Below are 25,877 nucleotides of genomic sequence, written 5' to 3'. Positions count from 1 at the left end.
TTTGACAAAGAAAATAAACTATTCTTCTATAGAACAAGTCCATGTTTTTCTTTAATTTTAACTAAACTTTACTTAAATCAATTCATAGTTCAAAAATGGCGCGCGTAGCGCTAGATCAAAATTTCCCTTTTATGGATATAAATTCTAAAGCAATCTGGTAATGCTGAAAAAGCACTATGAGTTAGCTTTTAAAACCTTGCCTAGATTGGCTACGTCCATTCTAATTCAAATACTTATCAGTCAAAAATCAAACCGTCACGATTTATTTTGATAACTGTTGCTTGTATTGAAACTTTGATTTTACTAATACCTTGAAATATTCACAAATAGAAAAATTTAATATCTCAAAATTTTGCATTAAGGTATTAGAGTATTTTCCCGTTACAAAAAGCCTCTTTAAGTGAACTAGACAACTCTTTAATATTATAACATCTATCTTAAATCATATAAGTATGTACTAATTTCCATCACAGATGGAACTATTTGTGACAATATTTATTTACACATAATTCTACCTATCTACGAGTTAAGTAGACTAAGGTACTAAGTGCGTACCCAGTTATTTAGTCTGCCACTACTCACTGTTCATGTTCAAACTTTAATATTGCAATCTTGATTTTATGGCACCATAGTGATTTACATTTTCTAATATAAACAAAGCCAAAAAATAGTTTACTTACGAGTATTATTAACAGTATAATCCATTCAATGAGATTCAATTGAGTATCTTTTTGAGTGCATTATTAAATCAAACGGAGGGTAGGTCGGTAATAATTTACTATTGATAAATAATTGTTGCACTCACAATCAGAATTTTTTTCATTCATTAAAATCAAATCTAATTGGTAGACTTGCGAAATTTAACTAGGTAGGAGTGTTCCATTAGAACTACTGATAGGTAATAGGTATGGTACATAAGTCATAGATCATTTGCAGATAATTAAGTATGTAGTCTTAAGGTGGAAGCGACGGGCCTGCCCGCGAAATTCAAAATTAATTTGGTTTTCACAATTAAAATGCCATAAGCCTACGTTGTCGTATTAGTTTAAAAATTGCGAAAAACCAAATTAAATTTGAATTTCGCGGGCAGGCCCGTCACATGGCCCTTAAATTAATATTGGAGGCGATTGTGATTGGTAGTGCGTTTCGATTTCAGTTTACCCACCCTCCCCGTTGCAAGCCTATTGCGTATGTAAGTGGCAATAATTGTACACTAAGCAAAGTTCAGACAAAATCCTGACTTGAAATTGGGTAACTTTGGAGACGAAGCAAAATAACGCTCGCGCTATAAGCACGATACACCCAGAGGCACCACGATATAGTGATCTTGGATAGGTACTACGAAGTGTACTAAATTATTTAACTACCTATGTAATTATAATAAGAAATATAATATTGTGTTTAATATGACGCAATGTATGCTGAACTAAGTACCTATAAATCCATTCTGTGAAGGTGTCATAATAATATAGGTGAAAAATTTTACGTCTGTGAATTTGGTGAATAAATAAGTAGACACCTACTTATTTATTTATTTACTATTATTATTTTCTTACTTAAATATTGTCTAATTTTAATTTTTTACTTGACCACTGAGATACGCAATAGGCCGTTATAAGTTAGTACTTGTGCTGGTTCTATTATTCAATAAATAGTCAAATTCAAAATGATTCGAAGTGGTAACTACTTCCTCCGCCACGCCATGTCGGCCTGCATCAGCTCCAGTTCGTTGGGGTCGAGCTGACCGGCCTCCACGCAGGACTTGCAGCAGAATCTATAACAGACAGAAAGACAACTTTTTTATTTGATCATAAACATTATTGGAAACCGATCTAGATCTAGATTCTAGAAAGAAAATTGTAAGTACATAGCAAGCTGTCCCTAATCAAGTTAGAGAAGCATGTAATATCTATGTGTTTTCTACCAATAACGATTCGGGTATCTTTAAAACAAGAGTGAATAGGCATCTTCTAGGTAAACGCGTCCCATCTTAGGCCACATAATCATATTTCATCAGGTGAAACTGACCGACTGATATACCTAAGTACCGATAATCTAACTCAAACCGTTAGGTCAAGATTTAAGAACCTTGCGACATTGCAATAATAATTGCATTAAGTAATAACTAAGCGTGCCTTAAAAACCATGGTCATGTTGTGCGACCATATAGGATTGCAATAAGAACATAATGTAGAAATTTAAGAATTAGGTTAAAATCATTATTGTAATCTGTTTTGGTTGTCAAAAAAAAAAAAAAAAAAATGCATGCCTTTAACATAGACTCTACTGAATTTTTTTTTTAGAAATGTTACCTATGAGTAAGCCGAGGCTTAGCTATTCTTGCATAAAATAAAAAAACAACAGCTACTTACGTGGAGTAATACTTATGGTGGCAGAACTTGCTCTTCACGATCAAGTTGCAGTTAGCGAAGTACGGACTGTCCTTGCAGTTCGCCGGGATGTATAAACCTGGCGGTACATAAAAATATATTTGAGTAACTAGGCACCAAATACTCTGATACCTAATGTTTTGATAGAATAAACTGCCGAAAAACTATTTCTAACAATTAAATCTTCCTATCTGTTTATTATAGAGGCTCCGTGTAGATGGAGAAAAAATAATAATAACATAGGAACGAAGTCGCGGGCATCAGCTAGTAATAAAATATTTGAATTTTATTTTTTTAATAAAGAATACTAGCCATGCTAAACAAGACTAATATTCCCCTTTCCCCTCCAAGTAAGCGTAAAGCTTGTGCCAGGAGTGGTTACGCCAATAGTGCAACGGTTAGAGGTTTGAACCGGCGACCTTTCGGAATTCAGTCCGCTGCTCAACCGTTGAGCTATTGAGGCTTTATTTCCGGGATAAATATTTTCGCCGCACGCAACGTTCAATACACGACAATGTTTACGTTGTGAATGCATCTATGGTTAGTGTTAGTATCAGAAACATACCAAGAGGCATTGCTCAATTTACCTTCTACGCTGATCTGCACTGTAGACTGGTCCGAAGTGTAGCCATTGTTCGCGTGGCACCCGTACACTCCGCTGTCGTTCGTGTTCGCGCGTGTTATCGTCAGCCGCGCCTCTGTCAATCAATATACAATACAAAATTATTCTTGTCCACATGGGCAATGTAGATATCATGGTACGAACTACGAACATTCGTATCATGACCCACCTTTCAGACATGTATGTCAAAATAAAAAAAATAAAAAAAAATAGGTACATTTTTTGAACGTCAATAGTTCAATGGAAGTATTGTATTTAGTGAGGTACCTACTGGTAATAGTAATCTATACTAATCTATATACTAATAAATAAAATTGGAGTGTCTGTCTGTAATTTCGAAATAACTACCTCATATTAAGCTCATATGGTTATTTGAACGATATCAACACTGAATCACACGTTTTTAAAATTTTGTCTGTCTGTCTGTCTGTCTGTCTGTCTGTTTGAAAAGGCTAATCTTCGGAACGGCTGGACCGATTTTGACGGGGTTTTCACAGACAAGTAGAGAATTGACCAGGGAGTAACATAGGCTACTTTTTTAACCGACTTTCAAAAAGGGAGTTGTGTTTTTCTACCTATGTACACCGAAATCTCCGAGATTTCTGAACCGATTTGCGTCATTTCTTTTTTAATCGATAGAGGAACTTCGCGACATTGTTTCATAAAAAATTTGGAGTCCAACTCCTCAATCCTGATGCTGCAGGGGATCTGACCAATCCACGCGGGCGAAGCTGCGGGCATCAGCTAGTTTGAAATAGAGCTACGAAGGTTCCAAACGCACACTCGGCTAAAAAAACAAAGGATTTCAGCCTTATCTACACGTGTTTGGGACTACGCATGTCTGTCAACAGACATGGGATTGTTATCATGTGTGTGTTGGCTTTACTGTTTATATGACACCATGATCATACCTGTCACATAAATCCTGTCGTTAGCCGGCTGGCGCTGGATCTGGATGCCGTCCTTGGTCCAGTAGACCTCGGGCACGGGGAAGCCGTCTACGTCGCAAGGCAGGTTGATCTCCGAGCCGGCGGACAGGCGAGTGCGCTCCGTCGTGATGCGAGTCCTAACTGGCACTGGTTACAGACAAAGATTTATTTCAGTTACTGAATTACGAGTTTTGGGTAGGTAGGTATACTTCAAATCGTACAATTAACCGTCAAAAAGTGTACAATAGTGTATTAGTATAAATCATAAATGATTTGACTTTGATCTAAAGTTTTCTGGTAATAATTAGGTAAAACAACTACAAACTGTTGTTTGATTTAAAAATTGTTCGGCAACAAGTGAAGTTATTCCATTCGACTAAAAACTTGTGGCCGTGTAGACACTTCCAGTCATAATTGAATGAATTAAATTTTTAATGGGCTATTTTTGATTCGTTTTTTAGGGTTCCGTAGTAAATTCCCTTATGAAGTTGCGTGCAGTCCGTCTGTCCGTCCGTCTTTCTATGTCTGTCATTTTTGAAATAAACTGTATTGAAGAGATCTGCAAAGGTAAAATTTAGCGCAGATAAAGAAACATGTTACCGTTACATAAAGGCTTATATTAAAAAAAACGAGTAGGCAGTTACAATAATGTACCAAACAGGAACGTGTTCAGTTTGCATATCTGTTATAGCTAATAATTTAAATAAATATGATATTACAAGATAACTGGGTAATTAACATCTAAGTAACGGCAATTTTAATTACATGACTTGATAATGAGTCTTTGCGGAATTTCTTAGAAGTCAAAAGTTGAAGAGCATCACTAGATAAGAGGAACGATTATCCAGGAACAGTTTAGGTAGACATAAATTCATGAATCTTAAATCGCAATCATCGCCGCTTTACAGTGCACGAGCAGGAAGATGAGAACGGTTTAGTCCATAGTTCCACCACGCGGGCCAAGACTGGCAGACCTTACACACCTTTGAGAACATTAAGGAGAACTCTCAGGCATGCAGGTTTGTGTTTGTTTTCAGTCACCGATACAACAAGGGATATTTAATTGCTAAAAACTCATCTAACTCCGAAAAGATATAAATAAATGTGTGCCCGGGATCAACCAAGGGCACACCAGTGGCTATCGCCGCTTCAGGCGATAATAGAAATATATTTTTTTAATAAAATAAAATTGAAATTAGAATCCATCAAACCACATGCAACATGCAGAAAATATGAACATGCACCAAATAAATGATAAAGTTATGCATTTGTCAAAGACCCGATCTTACCGGAATAGGGTATCTCTACTTCCGTCGTCCGCGCCGTGGTCGCTTCAGTTGGTCGCTCGTACTCGTAAGGAGTCACCGATCGTTCTGTCTGTCGGGACACCATGTAGGGGTACTCCTCGGATCCTTGGGGTCTGTACGCTTGCACCACAAACGCCCAATCCGCCGGTTTGCCGTATCCGTTATAGGCTTGGCAGATATATTCTCCGAGAGTTTCGGGCATCAATTTTCGTATTTGAAGTACGTTCCCTCTGGCTTCGTAGAGGGAGCTGCTGTAGGGCACCATGGGCCCGTTTTGGCCGCGGTACCAGTAAATGGCGGGTTGCGGGTAGCCGTACGCGAGGCAGCGAATGCTGAGCGAGCGGCCCAGCTCGCCTACCACCACGGCGTTAGGGGTGCCCGAGATGCCAGCCGGCCCTTCCACAGGATCTAACCACCCATCCGTTAGCAACTATGTCTACTTGCAGTTTGTGGATGTTCCCCATGATTTGTGACAAGTTAAAAGGTCAGAAAGGTGTAAAGAATTGACCATGGAAGCATTAGCCGTTAGTGATTTATGATTTTAACAATTTTATACCCATATGAAAATAATGGTCATGAAACCCAGACATGGAAAGTTTATTGATGAATTGAACCAGATGACCAAAACGTATTCTTGACAGGGAGGTAGGTACCTTACCTACCTAGTTAGTTAAACTTCCAAAGTCAATTTTGTACACTAGTAGAGAAAAGAAGAGCTGAACATTCCACAAACTAGATTAATTTCTACTAAGCAAAAATTCCATGGTGTGAAGTTAAATTTGGATTCCGTAATTTATATGGAAAATCAAATTAACTAGGTAGGTATCCAAAAAGAATCTAAAGTGCAGTAAGATTTGAAAAGTTTAATAACTTTTAAATACTATCCATAATATTAGGGAATCCAAAAATAACATCAGTAGTTAATAATAAGAACCATAGTTATTAGTCAAAAAAAAACCTCGTTCAAGTGCTGTGCACACCAACACGAAACATAGAGTCACTGAGAGTCGAAACATTGTGGACGCGCCGCGCTATTCGAATGCCGAACCTCACTGAGTATGAGCATGGGCGTACACTATAGTACCTACTAATATAGTTTTATGTTTAGATAAAAGACTGCAAAATGTTATAACGGACATCCGATGGCAAAAATGTTACAAGATAAGACTTTAGTGGACCAAAAATTGGTGACTGTAAAAACGATAAGAAACACGAAAGGCAGCCTTGCCTTACGTGTGATCTACACATCTTTTTGTGCACAAATAACCTGAGAAAAATATTTATTTATTTGTTAAGTAAATACAAGTATTACTTTTTTTTATTTTTTTATTTAGTAACCTGAGATACATCAACTAATTAGGTACTTAGTTCACTGTTGTGGTAATATACCTAGGTTAAATAAATAAGTGCCTAATTTTTTTTTTTTTAATTTTTTATTAAAAACAATATTAATCATGTTATTCATGACTAATACTCCCCTTTCCCCTCCAATTAAGCGTAAAGCTTGTGCTCAAATCAAATCAGGTATGACTATAGTGCAACGGGTTGAACCACCGACCTTTCGGAATTCAGTCCGCTTCTCAACCGTTGAGGTATTGAGACTCTTAGGTTTATGTGGTAAGTATAATGAATATTTTTCTGTACATGGAAAATATTGTAAAATATTTCCGTTGCAGATTGCTTATTAATCACATTCAAATTGTGTCACTAAAGGTTGGTACCATTCGTGGAATCTATAACTGGTCTAATTTTGTACATAACATTACTTATCTAAAATTCGGTCAGAGATTGAATTACCCGAACCTACAAACTATGTAGGTAGGTACATCAACTATTTATCTGATGTCCGTGACTGCATTGCACTATAGCATTCATAGATTGTTTAGGTACCTATATGAGGAGTTAGCGAACGAAACTGTGTAGGCCTGTACCTACCTTATTGCACGAAATAAAATTGTACAAGAGGAGCAAAAATCTGAAAGCTGTTGAAACTTTAACAGTAGGTAGGTATAATTGTATCGTTTTAATTGAAATCACGAACTTTTTAGGCCATTTCGCTTGGAAATGATTTGTATCCATTCAGTAGGCCAAAAACGTCCGGATTAAAAAGCAAAAAGTATTTTGATCAAAAATGGTTTGGTTCGCCAGCTCCCTCATTTAACGAACTTCTAATCGGACGATAGTTTAGTCGGTCGGAAGTCATAAAATCTCGGAATCATATCTAAGGCTTATCTAAGGGTGAAAACGATAAAATAAAATATTAGGTCCAAGTCCACAGATAATAATAATTATTCTCTCAATAAAATACACTATTATGCGTAATGATTGCGTTTTTTTCGTCACATTACAGTCAAAACCTAATCCAACTAAATTGATTTATTTAAGTAGTTTACCTACCTGCCTATTTTAATTTTGGACAGAACGTGGGCCCCAAAATTGTGAATCCACCTGAGCTTTCATTGATAAGCCAGTTGCGACTCTCAGTGGTTAGTTCCGATATGCAGCATTAAAATTAAATCAAACCAAGTATAGACATACAAAAGATAGTGGAAGCATTTGTTAAGGAAGAAAGATAGAAAAATCAAACTACTGTTCTCTATTATATTATTCTACTTTCATTCATAAAATTCATTAAACTTATGGCACTGTACTGTGTTGTGACTTGTGATCTTGTGATATGCTTATTAAAAAATTCAATTCCACTAAGAATTGGTTAACCTCTACAACTTATTACACAAAACACTGCCAAGTTTAATATTAAGTAAAGATTAAAAGAAAAATATATTAAACAGGCCGCCAATATGTCAAGCTGAGGGATAGACCGAGAAAAAGTCGAAAAGCGAGGTACCTACTAAGTACCTACTATTTCGGTTGTGGTCGTAACTTTGCTACTTGGCGTCAGTCTACAATACTCTATTTGACCCTAATTTTCTGAACACAATGTTCGCAAGTAACTACTTCCATTTCATTCCTTAAAGCTACATTTGTGTTATGAGGTGTCCCAACCTACAACGACCCGTAGCGAGAGGAACAACCCGGAGGAGCATGCCTTGAGCTAGACAGCTCTCCAAAGCTTGGTATAGCTTAAGGCACGTCTCCTACCATGTCGTCTTCTGTCGCATCTCCTTCACGACTCACGATACACCAACACAGAAATGCAGTTTGCCCTTTTAGCCTGTGATGTCAAGTTAGGCTTCACAGCTCACTTACCTAGCACCTCGAGTCGTATCTCCTGCGTGGCGACTCCCAGTCCGTTATCCGCGACGCAGATGTAGACGCCAGTGTCGTTGCGGTACAGGGACACGATCTCGAGCGCTCCGTCTGATAACAGCCTGTAGCGACCGACGTCGCCTTCGATCTGATTGAAATCCATACTAATATTATAAATGCGAAAGTGTGTCTGTCTGTCTGCTACATTCACAGCCCATCCGTTTAAAACTGATTTTGACGAAAAGAGTTGCTTACACCCCCGTGGTAGACAGACTATTTTTTATTCCCAAAAATCAACCAAAAGTAATACAGCCTATCAGCGAATTAAGTTTATCGGGGGCCCAGGCGGAGCCGGCATTACTGGAAGTGGCCCCCGGTTTCCTTGATGTTTGAATGTGGATATGCAGGGGGTGGCGGACGTGTCAAAACAGGCGCATTTTTCAAATTTCACAAAAATAATGGTTGCTCCTAATGAAAACAACCATTGGAGGAAATCAGCAACCAGGAATTGTATTATAGCATGAGCAAAACGAGCGTAACAGCTGCTCACTAGATTCGAAAACAAAACATCAATTTCATCATGGAATGGGATCGCAAGTAAAAGCGAGCGCGTAAATAATAATTATTATTAAAAATTAAATATAATTATAATTTTAGGATTTGATCCCAAGACCATGGCAAGAATACTTAGTATAGGTACGTAATTTCTTATAGACTTACCGTGATTTCGCCATATCGCCATGTGATCTTCGGCGGCGGGTTGCCGTGCAAGAAGCAACGCAGCGTGGCCTTGCCGCCCTCTTGTGCGCGCACCTCTGGCTCCCTCTGTTCACTTGGTCGCGGCGCATGAGGCAGGTCTATTGCAATACGAAAAACTTCTCGATCGATAAGTGTAAAAAAAATGCATTGTTCATGCAAATGTTTCATCCCCGCGAAAATGCTTGACTTAATTTTGTTTAGGCTGTCACGACGCCACACGGATTGGTAAACAACGGCATTTTTTTAAAATTTGACACAAGTTATCCCTTTTCTGCGATCTCACCTGATGGTAAGTGATGATGCTTAGATAGAGGCAGTCTTAGATAGAAGCGGGCTAACTATTATCTTGCTTATATATTTGTAGATTTATTTCTGGCTTCGTGCCATATCCTATTATCAGTAATCATTGGTCAACTCATTGCAGTACTTACCAGGTGAGAATGTAGTATGCGGAGGCGGAGGGCTGGAGCGTACCAGAGAGACAGGCTCGAGGCAGAGCCTGCTGCAGCCGCGCTCACAGCACTTGCCCACGCCGACACAGTCCGCATCGTCGTTGCAGTCCGCGCGGCACTGACCCTCGGTTGTAGAGTATACACTCCTCGGTGGGCACGAACCGGTCTTATTCACTAAATAAATTTAAAGAGGGTGTATTATTACAGTGATGGGTTGCGTGAGCCGATCACTTCAGTGATAAGGTTGCTCCTTGTTTTTAAATTACTTCCTATATTTTTATTGTATTTCTGGCCTAAGCATAAATAAATAACTATTGAACTTGGCTTCGACACACGACCGAGTGTCTTGATTAAATATTAAACCAGACACTCTTCAGTCAAAAAAGGGATGTATACTAATTGATCTCGCTTGCATTCTATTCGTCGTCGTTGTCCATCTGACATGATTGCTGCTGGACATAGGTTTCTTGCAAGGACCTCCATGATCGTTTGCCGCTTAGTACAGTGGCTTCCATTAACTTGCTGCAGATCGTCCGTCTACTTAGTCTTGCAATGGTGCGACTTGATATGTGGCATCGCCATTCACGCACCATGATACCCCAGGATCTCTCGATTTTTTCGAGCTATTATGCCTTCCCTTCAATTAATTTTAGTATTAAAATAGTAAGTAATATTTTACCAATCCTGCACTCGGCGGAATACCGCACGTCTAGCGTGAGGGCATCCCTGTAGGCGGTGGTCACACAACGCTCCTCAGCCGTGCAGCGAGTCTTGAGACACGGGTGCTCGATGCAACGGCATCTAATACAAGGGCAAAATAAATTTATTTATGCCTAAGACTCCCCAGACCAACATGCTCGCAACACAATTCAACAACGACCAACGGCTTAACGTGCTCTCCGAGGCATGCAGGAAACAAAGACCACTACATTTATACTATAGGGAACGTCAATCCTGCGCTTTTTGGTGCGATGTCATCATTCCTGCACCTTGAGCACCTACTTTTTCGGTTCTTCGAACTATTTGCCTCTCCTATTGCCACTCTAGCTTCGCAAGTCGCAATTCATCTATTCATTTTAAAATAGAGTTCTAATAAACTTGTATGTATAACATATAGTACCTCTCGCAGCCATCGTCGCCAGTGGTCCTCTCAACCCCGTAGTTGCACTTGAGCGTGTCGCACTCCTGGCGCAGCGGCGCGCAGTCCACGTCGACGGGCACGCACACGCAGCGCTCGCAGCCGCCCGCCGTGCGCGTGCGCTGCACCGCGTACTCGCAGCGCAGCGCCGCGCACTCCGCCACGTAGCCGTCGCACGACACCTCGTTCTCGCTCGGCTCTGTGGACGGGCCCATTGTCAGCCACTTTGGCTTCAAATATTGTAATGACGACGACAATCCGCCTGAAAACCCCGGCTCCTGATCCTCTTCGACATACTCGGATATATAAACGTTTATCGTCACGACTGTAGAAAATGACTCAGCTGTTTTTTTTTAAAATTTTCTTTAACGTAAATTTAATAATCTAAATAATTTAAAAAGGAAAGTCTACTACTAACTGACTGAATGCTGAATGTTCGAATTACATCTGCCCAAAAGATGTCACGTCATGAATATATCTATGCGTCATGATGAACACAATGGCATTAATAAAATAAAGTTCAACGGCAAATCAAAGTTCTTTTTCACAGTTATTGTAAAAAGAGTTATACGACACAGGATGCATTTCTCGCGCACATATTCTTAAGCAGTTACGATTTTAACATCAAAGAGTATCAGGATCCAGTATTCCAATACATAGGTACTTACATCATCTATGGTTTTACGAAACGACGACAGTTCGTACTTTCCAACGCTACAGGTAAATGAACAAAATAACATGGTGGTGATCAACATTTAGAAGTGAATACAGCGCTAGAGCCAGAAAGAAGGGAAGCGTGCAAGCGGTGATTATGTGACAGCGGAAGCCGAACACGACGATAGTTCCTTACACCAACTCTACCCGCTCTAAGAAATGAAATGTACTTAACACACTCTGCTTGGCCCGACTCCACGTAACGCGTGTGAAGTGTATTTTCTTCATCCTTTTGCTCATCAGTTTATCCGAATAATTATTTGAAACCTCTTGGTACATGAAATCCTATTGCTTTTTCTGTAATAAAAAATGGTCATAATACGTCCGTTTCCAGGGTGCAAGCTCTTCTTTGATAAGAAAGCAAGTGCTTTCTTATCAAAGTTCGGCTGGCAGAAAGACAGCTTTAGTATGATACATATGATCAGAAACATAAAAAGCTAGGTTTGGAGTCGGACGGCGTGTCTCAAGGGTGCATTATATTGATCTTGGTCTAGAGCGTGGTAGAGCAGGCTTGCGCTAAGCGACGATGGTATAGTACCGGCGGGGCTCGCTCTCTTGCAAGCGACAGCACACGACTCGTAGGAGGGGAAGTTGTTCTCGCTGCCTCCGCAGCCGGAGTAGACGAAGGCGATGCACTCCCCGTAGACGTCGTGGTAGTACCAGCGCCGGGACGACAGTTGGCAGCCCGGCTCGCCCGTCGACACCGGCTGCAGGCACGCCGGCTCTGCCCCCACCACCTCACTCCGTTAGTACCCGGTACCCAGCCCCGAAGCGTTATGCCATATACATTGGCAGATGTTTGTTACTTTCTAGCACAGGTTGGCATGAAAAAGCTAGACAAGAAGCGTAAGAACAAATTGGTCCTCCTCTTCCACACAATACGTTGCGGTGTATTGTGTTTTTCTAGGTAAATAGAAATCTATCTTATTTTTTTATAAGACCCGTTCCTGTCTATCATTTTCCTTTAGCTTGTGCTTTCAAGTTAAAATGGATTTATGAATACTAATCTACTTCAGTTGAATTATGTGAAGCTGGAGTCAATCCCCAAGGAAAATTAAGTATCGTGCTTCAGTAAGTTGGTAAGAATATTGAATAGATTGGATTAGAATATTTAGAAGTGTTTGTAAGAGGTTCCGCGTACCTGGTCCGGTTGCTCTGCAAACTTCTTCGCATTCCTCCGCGCTTGAGAAACGGTTGGGTCCACCGTGACATCCTCCATATGCGAAACGTAAGCATTGACCCGATACTGCGTCCCAGTAATATTTGGTGATTGCAGCCAGACACGGTCCAGGGTCAAGAGTGGCACGGCATACGTCTGAAGCCAAACAAGTTGGTTGCTTTTTGCTCTGCTAGGAAGAAACCTGATTCGGACTGAATTGAGATGCAAATTTTTTCCACAACCCATACTATAAACGCGAAAGTTTGTTGCTGTGAAGTGCGAAAGTTATTTTGTCCTTCAATCACGTCACAACGGAGCAACGGAACGACGTGATTTTTTTTGTATGTGTATTGTCGTATAATTAAAGACCTGAAAAGTGTGATAAGCTACTTTTTATCCCGGAAAATCAAAAACTTTCTCAGCGGATTTTTAAAAACCTATTTTCACGCATATGAAGTCGCGGGTATCATACCTATTATTTTAATTCTTACCTAGTCCTTGGAAGGCTCCACACCTCCTCTCACATTCCTCTTCAGTTCGGTAGCTGTTTGGATATCGGCAACCACCAAAGTCCCCGACTAAACAAGCTTGTGTATTCGTGTCATAGTAATACACCGTAACGTTGGCACCGCAAGGCTCCACTGATGAGGGAGTTGTACACTCTGGTGTATTGAAGCGATTATCCTGTAAAATGAACTTATCGAAATGAAAACCCAACAGATTTTCTACCACGAGTAGCTTCTTGAGTATAAAATCATCACTAGAATTGGCGAGAAATGTCAATACATATTATATTGGAAAAGAAACGTCATCTCCAGCAGATGTTATTTTGAGAGCGAGCGTTTTGTATTAAGAGGGATTTGGTCTGGAATCATTGCCTGATTTCAAGGAGCATAAAGAATCCTAAAGTTTAAAAAAAATCTCACTTTCCCCACAGGTCAGATTGAACCCGAATTTTATTCAATTAAAGTGCTTTTGAATCGTCAAAATAATTTACCACTGGTTCGGAATACCGTTCCTACCGAGAAGAACCAGCAAGAAACTCGGCAGTTGCTCTTGCGGTTGCTTTTTTCAAGTGTTGTGTTATCTGTGTAAGTACTCACCAGTCCGTTAGGACCAAATGGAGCGATCGTAGTCGATGGATTCGTTATTCTGATGGTAGAGGAAGGCGTCGTTGTGCTGCTTCCGAAACTGATGCCAACAGTTGTCGAGCCCTTCTTGCATCGGTTTTCGCATTCTTGCTGCGTTTCGAACCTTGTGAGTACGTCCAATTTTAGTACAAACACAATAAAAAATTGTAGCCGAATACTACACCGTGTAGTGACAAAGTAGTGACAAAGCGGATTTTTGTTGCTCCAGCTAGGTACTTATAACTACCTGTTATCATTGCCCTTGCAGCCGCCGTAGACAAACTGGCCACACTCGTCGCGCGCCGCGTCGTAGTACCACATGTACACGTAGGCCTGGCAGTCGCCCTGTTCTGAGGGCCGGTTGCAGGGATCTAATCAAATAAAACACAACTTTTAAATTACTCAAGAGTTTTCTGTACTAAGAATAATTATATTGCAGAACCAGTGGGTTACGAGCTCGCAGTTTGTAAATTACCGAGCCACGGTCTTCTTCCCGTAACTAGATGATAATATTTCTACCTTACCAATCTAAGTAACACAAAGACCAAAGTTTTTGGCATGGAAAGAATGCACAAGGAAGAAAAATACTGTTATACTTCTTACAGATTGTTAGATCAGTTGCATCATCATAATCAACTCATCACTGGCTTACTGCTGAGCATGGGGCTCTTTTCAGAGAGAAATGAGAAGGGGTTGGCTATAATCTACTACCCTGGCCAAGTGCTGATTGGTCATCACACACCTTTGAGAACACGATGGAGAACTCTTAGACGTATAGGTTTCCTCACAATCAGCGCATAGTCAAGCCCTAATCGATCTTAGAGTCAGGAATAAAAAGTAGATTTACCAATGATAGGAGGTCGGCAGACTTGCTCGCACTCCTCGATGGATGAGAAGCGGTTAGGTCCGCCGTGGCAGCCGCCGTACGCAAACTGAGCGCAGCGGCCTGTTGCATAGTCGAAGTACACCTTGGGGATCGATTCCTCGCATGGGCCAGGGTCCACTTGGTAGCGACATACATCTGGTAGATTAACAATATTTGATATGATTTTATTATTTAATTTTTGTACGACACATGCTCAACTGTTTGCTCGGTGTCTGAGCAGAAGCATCCAGGGTTGTCACGGAGATTAACGGTGGAGATAATGAACAAGTCCAATCGATCATACTTTAGAATCTAGTTTCGTGTTATGAAATACTCCAAGCATGAATACTGACCTAAATCACGGAAAGCGCCGCAGGAGCGTTCGCACGCCTCCTGCGAAGGATACACCCCGGTGTTCCTGCAGAGGAAGCCGGAGTACGCGTTGATGTGTACCACGCAGGCGCGCTGCTGCAGGTCCAGATACCACACCTCACCAGCTGCCCTGCATTCTTCCAGAGTTGGTGACACTTGGCACTCGGGTGGTATGTACTCCTATATTAACAATTATATTAACCATAAAAATCATGAGGCCACAGACCACAGCGTAAAAAGATACAACATAAATGAGAGTGTAAACATAGTGAAACAACACATTTGACGTTTTGGTTGGATGGCTTTCATTGATATACTCGAACGACTGATCCATTTACCAAAGGATGGTCTTATCACAAAAAGCTGATGGGCACAATCGACATTTTGAAAGTTTCTGAATGAGCATTTAATAATTTGTGGTAGGTCGTCAAAATTTGTTCTGTCAAATTCCGCTGGTCGGTATAATAATCCTTCCCCTGCCCCACCCCTGAGACCTCCAGGATTGCTCTGTCTAGATATTTCTGTCGATCGATTGTATGAAGTATTTCTTTGGGCTTCGTGTTGAGGATGGAGTCACCTCCTTTAATAAACAATTTTGATGGTTTGGGTGAGCCCACATAGGTAACTGGGTGAACTGGAACGGTCTTTAGAGGTATGAATTTGGCGAAAAATTTGTTATGCAAACAGGTAAAGTGAGTGCAATTTTGTACTTACCGGAGCTATAGTTGTGCTAGTAGTAGTAGTGGTTGTCGCAGAAGCCCCAGATCTACACTGTCGTTCGCATTCTTCCAACGAATTAAAGCTACAATTGTAAAAAAAGATTAAAACGTTATGTACTTTTTACATAACCGCAGGGTGGGTATTTATAAAAAATATATATTTTATCCAGAGCGGATCTCTTTCGGTTGACGACATCGACGACGTATAATATGCAGTTAGTCATCTAGCCTTGAAAATAGTTGGCACAGAACTTGCATCCCTGACTCGGAGTTAGGCAACTCTTATCCTGGAAAATATTTTAATCCCGCGGGAAAACAAATTCCATGCGGATGAATTCGTAGAGGTAGGAAATAGTTACCGGTTTTCATTTCCGTCGCATCCACCGTACGTGAACTGACTGCAGGAGTCAGTGCTTGAGTCGTAGAACCAGCGCATCAGAGACGCATCGCACGGTCCCGACAACATCGGCAACTGGCAAATATCTACGAACAATGACATTATATCAAAAAACCTATTTAAGTTTAGGGACAAAAAAAAATTCGAGAATCCCGTTTTGAAGCGCAGCGTTAGGCTTTTGAAACGCTTTCTCTATTACTTATAAAGGTTTGTACACCTTTTGAGTCTCAAGAGATAAATTTTACAAGTAGGTAAATGGAAGCAATGTAATAAGATGCCTTCTTTTTCTTCATTGCGATACTCTCGATAAAGTGATCGTGGTCATCAGATTTAGCAGGTGGGTACTTCTCTGATTTGGCGCAAATCGAAGAAAATAAGAGAATTTTTTAAATTGTGAAAATTGCTGAACTAAACTAAAATATAGGTGAAATCAAAAAGAATGACCGAGTTATATCAAATTGCACCCATGAATTTCAGAGATATATGCATTTGAAGTTTTCAGTTACTGAAGGTAATGAGTTCTAGTGTGCTGGTAATGATTTTGGTAGAGAAGGCGTTGATATTTATGCGATGGTAATGAAGCAATATATCATTTAAAAAAGAACGTATTTCTTCATCTCATTAATCAAGTAAACAGAATTAAAAACGGAAATATTGCAAACTTTAACAAAAATATTATTCCAGACATATCATCACCTATAAATTTTACTTAAAATGTATAAAATAATCGTGCTGCGAGAGCATATTATCACGAAAACAAATGTTTGGTGATAGAACAGTATGAGCGAAAACATGATTATTTTAATTTGCATAGATATGGCAGACCTGCAAAGAGTGTCGTATATAAACAGTTTAGTTGATGATAAAGTTAAACCAATTTTGGACACTGAAGTCAAAAAGAATTTGTAAAACTATATAGTTATACAAAACAATATGTTCGCAGACACATGTCAAGGAATCATTACAACATCTTGGGAATGTTAAGAAATGCAATGAATACCGCACTATCAGCCTCATGAGTCATGTTTCAAAGATGTTTCTACTTATCAGCTCTTAAGGGATTAGAAATAAATGTGACAACTACTTCAATGAGAGTCAGTTTGGATTTAGATTTGGTGTTGGAACATGAGAAGCATTATTTGCTATAAACGTACTAGTCCAAAAATATAGAGACATGCAAACTGATGTATGAATTTCCTTCATTGATTATGAGAAAGTCTTTGACCGTGTGCAACAAGTGGTACTTATTCGTCGTTTGCAGGATGTTGAACTCGTTTGCACGAAAGGGTTGTTTATATAATCCCATCCTCGTCGCCACTGAATTATACAAGAAGTAAATAACCATGGTCATTTCGATACGCCATTTTATTCGAAGACACGTCAAACCGTCGAAACAAAGGCCTAATATAATTATTGACATACACCATCGACAATTTATATTATACAAAGCTAGCCCTTGACGTCAATTGTTGAGGTTTTGACGAATACATAACATCTTTTATTACTATAGGAGTAGTAAGTTCACAAGGAGCACATTCTTTTTCCTGTGGATGATTTTCTTCTAAATCCCTTGTTATCTTAAACAGTATTTCTCAATCGGCTTACTTCTTTTTATTTTTTCTATATGTTTTTTTAAATTTTCAAGTAACTTTTTTCGCTGTACTCTTTGTTGTCTTGGAGTCAAAAATAATCCGTAGAGTTAAGCAAGGATGTCTTCCTCACCACTGTTATTTATCTTGCTTATCGACGAAGTTATGCGTCGTGTCACCAATAGTCCGAGAGGGATATCATAGAGCAGAAGGCAACTTGAAGACCTTGACTATGTGGATGACCTGGTTCTCATATCAGATCGACTTGAATACATTAAGGGGCATGAGACGGGTCTGCCCGTGAAATTCAAATTTAATTTGGTTTTTCCGCAATTTGCAAACTAATACGACAACGTAGGCTTATGATATTTTAATTGTGACAATAGCAGTAACATCCTCACAGGTTTATATAAAAATCTTTACTTGAAAGGGTCCAGGGTAGTCTGCCGATTACCACAAAGAAAACAGTGGAGATGAGGATAAGTTCTACTGCTTCAGAACCGTTTTATTTAGAATACAAACCAATTAACCGAGTGGAGGAGTTCTGTAACCTCAGTAGCATCATTTCTCCTAGCGGCGGTGCCGAGGCTGATGTCGATAACTGGATTATAAAAGCTAAAGCTCTCTCTGTTTGAATCGTTTGTAAATTCAGTCTTCTTATACAGGTGTGAAACGTGTAAATAACTATATCGCTAATCCACAGAATTCAGGTTTTCCACAATAAGTGTTTCAGTGTTATTCCCCGCATTTTCTAGGCTAACACGATCAGAAATGAGGACTTGTGGTACAAATGCCAGCAACTCAAAGAAATAGCTTTGAATGCGATTGCGATTGGCCGGGCATATTTTGCGAAGAGAGGAAGAAAACGCTGCTCAAGCGGCGTTTATTGAAACCTGTCTGCCTGACAGCCTGGCGGTCAAATAAGACCTGGTCGACCAACCAACTCCTAGGAGTTGGTTGGTCTAGAGGTCTGCTTCAATGGGCCTCCTATAGAGGAGGATAACTGGATTATAAAAGCTAAAGCTCTCTCTGTTTGAATCGTTTGTAAATTCAGTCTTCTTATACAGGTGTGAAACGTGGAAATAACTATATCGCTAATCCACAGAATTCAGGTTTTCCACAATAAGTGTTTCAGTCCTGCCTGACAACCTGTCTGCCTGACAACCTGGTGGTCAAATAAGACCTGGTCGACCAACCAACTCCTAGGAGTTGGTTGGTCCAGAGGTCTGCTTCAATGGGCTTGAAGCAGACCTTAAAAGAGTGGAATTCTCGTGGAACCATGTCAAAGCAGCAACCAAAGGTAGGGAGACATAGAAAATAACTGCTGCAGCCCTAATATCCAAGAAGGAATGATAGGACTCCATCATTCTTCTTTACGTTTCGCATATTTTTCTAGATCTTTCTTTAGTTCTTCGTTTTTTGTGTTTTTAGCCTGTGCTAAATTTTTTTCGCGCGTTTTTGACTATTTCTTTTCACTATGGTAGTTTCTTAAATCGATATATGATGGTTATTTTTAATATTGAAATACCACGAGGTGCAATAATTTTGAATAGTTATTTCTAAATTGCTTGGAACAATATGGGCTACTAATTCAACTGATTAGTTAAAGAATTACTGAAGATTAATATTTTGTCACGTGATTTAATGTCAAAGGATATGAAGAAAATTACACAATTTTGGTATAACAATATTTCCTGAAAAAATCATCACCTCCTTCAATTCAACATCATTACCTTAAATTTTAAAACGGAAGGTAAATTACGGTAATGATAGTAACGGTAGGGAGGTTTTGGCAGTTTTAATTTTCTAACGTCGTATTTTAAAATGCAATATATATGAACATCAAACTACATACTTATGTTGTTATTAGTACATGAAAGAAAATAAAATTATTAAGAAAAACTAATTATTTGTCCTAAAATGATGTTGAAGGCAAAGAGTGAAAAGTCGTGCCAAACACCAGTTTTGGCACCAAAAGCGTAAATATTTTTTTTTCTACAAGTGCACGGCCACTTTCTGCAACATGCCTAGATAGACTGATTAGGGCTTAGTACGAGGCAGGGGAGAACGGGGGGGCAACATGAATACTAGAAGGATATTTTGGAGGTGCCATCTCAGTTGCAGGTAATGACTTTTTTTCTGTGCCAAACATTTGTTATTTTTTTATGACGTAATTAAATGATTCATACGTGTAAAAATGCATTTTAATTGCTTCTCAGGATGTATATAATAATATGTGAAAAACTCGAGCTCGTTTAAAACCGTCTTCTTTGAAAATCATAGCGATTTTTCCTGAGACTCCTGTTTTACCCGCAGAAGGAGGTGAGTTTTTAATATCAAAAATATTATTTCTGAAGTAACCTTTGTAGTTACAATTTTGAATTTTGGGGCACCCGTAGCTGAATATACAAGAGTTCTTTTGTAATGCAATTCTCATCTGTAACTTGATTCATTATTTTTTTATTTGACCTGATATGTGATTTGCGCCAAATCTGAGAATCACCGAGGTATGCGTCTCACAAGCAATCCATATTTTTTTTCGGCCAGTCCATCGTTTTTGCTATCGCCATTCGTCACTTTACTTCTTCTACGTAACCTCCATTGGTAACCTAGGTATATTAAACTTAAACTAAAGTTACGAGGGGCCAAACGTTCCTTGATCTCAGAAGAAATTCACAACAAACCTTTGTCGAACTTAGAAAAAATGAGATTACCTTGTGCTGGTGAGCAGTAATACTGGCAGTACTCCAGCGAGGGGAAGTTGTTGCGAGTGCCGCCGCAGCCTCCGTACTGGAACTGCATGCACGCGCCTCGCGCCGAGTCGTAGGCCCAGCGCTGCTCTAGCTGCGTGCATGGCCCACTGTCTACTTGCTCGAAACAGAAGTCTACAAACACAAATAAAAACGATAATTACTAATATCATTCCTAACCTTTCTACTAAGAATAAGACTCGGCAGATTCAGATTGGGATAAATCGATTACTTCTTGCGTGTTTTCTTTTTTCTCTTAAGCCTAGTTCGAACTATGTTAGTAGTATTAGCCGAGTGGAGAGTACTTTTAGTAGCTAAAATACTCGTTAATCCAAAAATCGTTCATCACTTCGCAGTACACCCGTCTGTACCTATTACGGTTCATGAGATACAACCCGCTGACGGACAGACAGATGGACAGACGGACGGAATGAGAGACTGATGGACAGCGGAGGCTTAGTAATAGATGCAGATGGCACCCTTGGGTACAGACCCCTAATTAAACACAACAAACACATGCTGGCTATCCTTAACACAGATATAAAAAATCTAGCTAGGATAGCCAGTCCTTGATCTTGCAACACTCAAAATTGTATTAAAAACTAAGTTATCTTACAGTTCACTTTGTTGTAGGTAGGTACTTAGGATTGTAGGTATTTAATAAGATGTAAATTTAATTGTACTTAGTTATTAATCTTTTTGGAAATAAATTATTTGTATTTGTATTTGTATGTTCTGTGCAAGGGGGTCACCTGATCTCTCGGCATCGGGTCGAGGCCGTGGCGCGGGCGTGGCGGCCGGCTGCGTCTGAGGCGCTAGAGTCGTAACGGTCGGCTGCTCCATACAACGGTTCTCGCATTCAAACTCTGACATGAAGTTGTTTTCATTGCCGCCGCATCCGCCGTAGTAGAACTGACGGCATCTAGTAAATAAAAATTCCAATAAATAAAAATTATGAATAAATAAATAATAAATAAATCCAATAAATAAAAGTGTGTTTATGAGCGAGTTGCTAAAATAATGTTGCCCAGTGCTGTTCTGGAAATACCTAAATATAGAAGCTTATTTCACGCAACAAGACTCATGTTCGAAGAAGATTATACAATATTACGATATACATTACGATATTATATTTAAAAGTTAAATAAAATAAACTAAACTTATGTGAGAGAATTTTTTTCTCGATTATCAGCAGATCAGCAGTGGTCAACAGTTGACTAACAGCTCTCAAGCCAAGCTAAATTTGCTCAGGACTGGCGCTGCCCGCATCTAGCAAGCTACCTATGTCTGTATCAAACACCCAAAAAATTACCTGAAAAAATCGATGGACCGGGAAAAGCTAACGAACAGAAGACAAACAGACACACATTCGCGTTTATAATATTAGTATGGATTCTGTTATCTTTCCTTACCTCTTATGCTTGGTGTCGTAGTACCATCGTTGCGTGTACTCAGCACATTCGCCAGTTACGGCCGGTAGCGTGCAGATCTCTTGTACTGTAAAATGTGATTAGATTTTATTACTATTGCAACAAAAAGATAGGTATTTCAAACATCGATAGTCACATTTCGCTCATGCAAAGTCATGCCAATGCCAAATAATCTAAGTACAAATTATTAGGAAAAGGTGAACTACAATTTGCATAAACACTCTAACTACAGAGAAAATTGAAAATAATATTAGTTGGCTACATAAAGTACCATTGTGCATTTTTTGCAAGTGATAAAAATACAATCAAAAACTTAGTATTTTGTTAGCAACCAAACCCTCTGAAATAATAATATGTGCATACTTACAGTGTGAACTGTCTATGTGGAGAGGTGAAACTGACGAATATAAATAAAATATCGTACTCGTACCTTAAGGTCTTACTCTAAAGGGCTATTGTGGTTAGATGAGTTTCACTGGGACGAGAAGATGAAACTGGATACAGGTTATTTGTCTTGAGGACTGCAGGGTCTAGAAACTTGAGAATTTGCGTCTAGCTTCTCTAGGTATAGCATAGATCCCCACTCTAAGCAGTAGTAATCCCGAGCGAAGTCGGGGAGTCAACTAGTATCGGTAAATATATCGAGCAAACTGGCAAGTCGGTCGCTCTTTATGATCATGATGTAGCATCTGAGAAGCTGCCAATGCGTTTTTAGGCCCCTTGGATAACCCCATATCGTTCTGTATGAGGGAACCCCGCAGCTGGAAGTTGGTTCCACAATTTACACGTGTGAGATAGAACTTACCTGGAATACCGGAAAAATATCAGGCATCTGGGGCGTTGTTGCTGTCGCAAGATTGCTGGTCATATCTTCGAACTTTTCGTAGATCTAAACCGAGAACATGCTAGGACGAAGATGAAGAATTACCGTATGCACTGGGGCAGGATTTATCACAATCCTGTTCACTGTCAAAGCGATTCTCGTTCCCTTCGCAGCCCGTGTAATAGAAAGGCATGCACCGGTTCTCCGTGGGACTGAAGGACCAGGCGGGGTGTTTCTCAGTGCAATTGCCTGCATCTTGTGGTAGTGAACACGCCTCTGTACCGTGCAACCGTGTTAGTTTTAATTATTAGACTAGGTAATTTGTTATTAGACATACCTAATAAAAATCTGATCAAATCTAATCTAGGATCTACGTTTCAATTCTAAGATCAGGCAACTATCGGGATTTGCTATATATTAGATTTTATATCGATCATGCTTTTGATTTCTATATGAATCTCGTACTGTGCCTATGACAAACACTTTTTTCCAAATAAAAAGGCACTGTTGACGATAATTACAACACAACGATTTCGCTCAAAAATTCAAGATTATGATCAACCCATCTTGTAGAACGCTTCAATCATTATTATATTTTTTCTTTAGCTTACTTAAAACGTCTACTTCTTGCAGAAAAGTTACGCGCTTTGTCTGGCGATTAGATGTACTTACCAAATTTTAATTTGGTTTTCACGTTACTACGAGTATGGATGTGTTTTCCTTTTAAGTTAGCTAGAGAAAAATAGAGTAGGTAGCTATAGGCGCATGCCATTGAATTTTCAAAAGTCTCAACTACTGTAAAATTACTACTGACTAACTACAGTGCAACCTTGAAATAATTAGTGCAACCCACCACCGTGGTTATACCTGTGTTAATATTTTATTTTCCAAGTTTATTCCTCTACTTATGAAACAGCAAAGATGTTGCATGCAAAAAATGTGTTAAGTTAGCTCCCAATATAAAAAATCGTACAGTTTTTAGTTTAGTACAAAATCTGAAAATTATAAAATATAATGGTGGGACATCGTGGACCAGAGGATCTCTACCAAAGTCTCACGAGTACCTAAGTACTAAGTTGTCATGTACGGCAATAGTGCAACAGGTGGGGTTTGAATCCTTTAACTTTCGAATATCAGTTTCCTCATTGATCGTTGAGTTTTGAAGTTTTCAATGAGTTTTAGTCGTCCCTGGATGTCACTTACGTATCGGAACGCCAGGCGGGCTGCAGCGCAGCTTGCAGGCAGCCTCGGAGGTGAAGCGGTTGGGGTTGCCCTCGCAGCCGCCCCAGATGAACTGCTCGCAGCGCCGACGTTCCGCGTCGTAGCCCCAACGGGCGAAGTTTCCAGCGCACGAACCTTGCTCGATTGGCAGGTTGCATTGATCTAACAAGTCGATAAATTAGAAGTCTCGGAGAATGCATTCCCAACATTCAAGCCTGAGATTTTAATATAACAGAAAAGTACTACTAAGCAGTCTGTGGTGCAACTTAAAATGAATATAGGTTTCAACAATATTAAATTCTGTGCCCGCCTTCAGGACAAAGGGTAGGAACTATTCTTCTCCAAGGCGATTTAGGTTAGGTCTTCTATAGCTAAGTTTAAAATTCAGAATTTAGTAAAAATGTTCAGAAATTTGTCGCATCATCTGACTGCTTTGTTGTCGAGTGGCAGACTTATTCAGCTGCAGATCATGAGGTCCCGAATCGGTCTCAAAAATATATTGGGTTTTCTGTCCAGAAATTTCTTCTCAGAAGCAGCCTGGATTTGAGAACACATCCCCTTGCATCAGCAAGCTACGTTAAGCCGTTGTCCCTATGCCTGATCTCTCTCCGTTCATGTCGAATTGGCGTCTCTTAAGATTATGAGAGTGAGGAATAGAGAATGCATCTGTGTTTGTACACACACTTGTTTACTGTAATATCTCTAGTCACTAGTTGAGATTAGTAGCTCACCTCGATAGTATAAGTGTCAGCCGTAGCCAAAATCGGTCAGGAGAATATGATATTTAATTACCTTCAGTTTTTTCTGGCTCGCATCGTTCCTGGCAAAGCTCCTGGGAGTCAAAGTTATTGTTATTGCCCAGACACCCGCCGTACACAAACTGAGAGCATTGTTCGCGAGACGCGTCGTAGTACCAGCGGATATTGTAACCGTCGCAAATTCCTTTCACCTTCGGTAAGTTGCAAGAATCTGAAAATAAAATTCTACAATCAGTACCTAACGTATTTCATGTTATAGAAAATGAGAACTTGATATTTTGCGCTAGTTTTGTGGAGGTTCAAAATCCCACAAAATTCTATTTAACTTCCTGGGAATTATCTTTACTTAGATCTTTTTACCTCACCATCTCGCAATAAATAATTCCTTCATTGTACCTATATCCAGAAAAGAGCAATATTCGTTAAGCGCTAGATGTTTAAATTTTTAGATGTCTCTTACCTTTTCATTATCACCATCATTATCACTCATGTCTCTTCATGTCATATCATATCATTAATACTTACCGAAGATAATGTATTCGTTATGTAATATTTTACCTTTTGGAGGTGGTCGTACACAGACGTCCTCACACTCTTCCTGGCTAGAGAATCTATTGCCGTTGCCTTCACAACCGCCGTACCAGAATCGTACACAACCTCCGTAGGATATATCGTAGAACCAGTACACAGAGAAGTTTCCACATGAGCCTTTGTCATTGGGTAATGCACAGGCCGCTGTAACAAACAATTTGGCATAGTAGTTCAGATTTTTTTAAATCCTGTGAGAACTCTGATTTTTCGAGATCAAATTAAAGTAGCCTATGTCCACCCACCCCCGAGATGAAAACTATTGCAAGCAAGTACCGAATATCGTCAAAATCGGTTATACGGATATGCCGTGAAAAGCTGACCGACAGCCAGACCCACTTTTGCATTTACCGACTTTTTTATACCGACATAATATTGTATTGAGTGTACTGTGTAGTCTCACCCGTATTTCATATCGTTAAATTTTAGAGGAATGTGCAGCGCCCAGACAAGTCGCCAAGACTTCAGGGCGCTAAGAATACAATGTAAATAGTTGTAAGAAGTATGTAAATACAATAAATAAATAAATAAATTTATGATATCATATATTCGCAT

General features: G+C 39.6%; 1 protein-coding gene across 6 annotated transcripts in view; it reads right to left on the bottom strand.

Moving 5' to 3' along the window:
• Positions 1 to 1,150: 1,150 nt before the first annotated feature.
• The window catches only part of LOC123875119 (papilin), a 173,085-nt gene continuing 148,358 nt past the window's right edge, over positions 1,151 to 25,877 (bottom strand). For 2 of the 6 annotated variants that reach the window (XM_045920773.1, XM_045920774.1), the window contains 26 exons: positions 25,293 to 25,469; positions 24,769 to 24,945; positions 23,959 to 24,138; positions 22,861 to 23,031; positions 21,915 to 21,999; positions 21,255 to 21,424; positions 20,467 to 20,637; positions 16,126 to 16,249; positions 15,762 to 15,849; positions 15,029 to 15,227; positions 14,658 to 14,831; positions 14,058 to 14,181; positions 13,784 to 13,934; positions 13,172 to 13,364; positions 12,663 to 12,836; positions 12,060 to 12,245; positions 10,790 to 11,006; positions 10,349 to 10,470; positions 9,649 to 9,843; positions 9,179 to 9,315; positions 8,459 to 8,606; positions 5,231 to 5,656; positions 3,924 to 4,088; positions 2,978 to 3,088; positions 2,373 to 2,469; positions 1,151 to 1,774 (listed from right to left, as the gene is read on the bottom strand). In XM_045920773.1, the coding sequence (XP_045776729.1) occupies positions 1,684 to 1,774; positions 2,373 to 2,469; positions 2,978 to 3,088; positions 3,924 to 4,088; positions 5,231 to 5,656; positions 8,459 to 8,606; positions 9,179 to 9,315; positions 9,649 to 9,843; positions 10,349 to 10,470; positions 10,790 to 11,006; positions 12,060 to 12,245; positions 12,663 to 12,836; positions 13,172 to 13,364; positions 13,784 to 13,934; positions 14,058 to 14,181; positions 14,658 to 14,831; positions 15,029 to 15,227; positions 15,762 to 15,849; positions 16,126 to 16,249; positions 20,467 to 20,637; positions 21,255 to 21,424; positions 21,915 to 21,999; positions 22,861 to 23,031; positions 23,959 to 24,138; positions 24,769 to 24,945; positions 25,293 to 25,469 (4,253 nt within the window). In that variant the 3' untranslated portion in view covers positions 1,151 to 1,683. The remainder of the gene's footprint in view (positions 1,775 to 2,372; positions 2,470 to 2,977; positions 3,089 to 3,923; positions 4,089 to 5,230; positions 5,657 to 8,458; positions 8,607 to 9,178; positions 9,316 to 9,648; positions 9,844 to 10,348; positions 10,471 to 10,789; positions 11,007 to 12,059; positions 12,246 to 12,662; positions 12,837 to 13,171; positions 13,365 to 13,783; positions 13,935 to 14,057; positions 14,182 to 14,657; positions 14,832 to 15,028; positions 15,228 to 15,761; positions 15,850 to 16,125; positions 16,250 to 20,466; positions 20,638 to 21,254; positions 21,425 to 21,914; positions 22,000 to 22,860; positions 23,032 to 23,958; positions 24,139 to 24,768; positions 24,946 to 25,292; positions 25,470 to 25,877) is intronic. The other 4 variants (XM_045920777.1, XM_045920776.1, XM_045920775.1 and 1 more) reach the window with 4 other exon arrangements.

Source organism: Maniola jurtina, chromosome 19 (genome assembly GCF_905333055.1).
Source record: "Maniola jurtina chromosome 19, ilManJurt1.1, whole genome shotgun sequence".
Lineage (NCBI taxonomy): Eukaryota > Metazoa > Arthropoda > Insecta > Lepidoptera > Nymphalidae > Maniola > Maniola jurtina.
The sequence above is the reverse complement of the archived record's forward strand: the minus strand, read 5'-3'. Positions and strand labels throughout refer to the sequence as shown.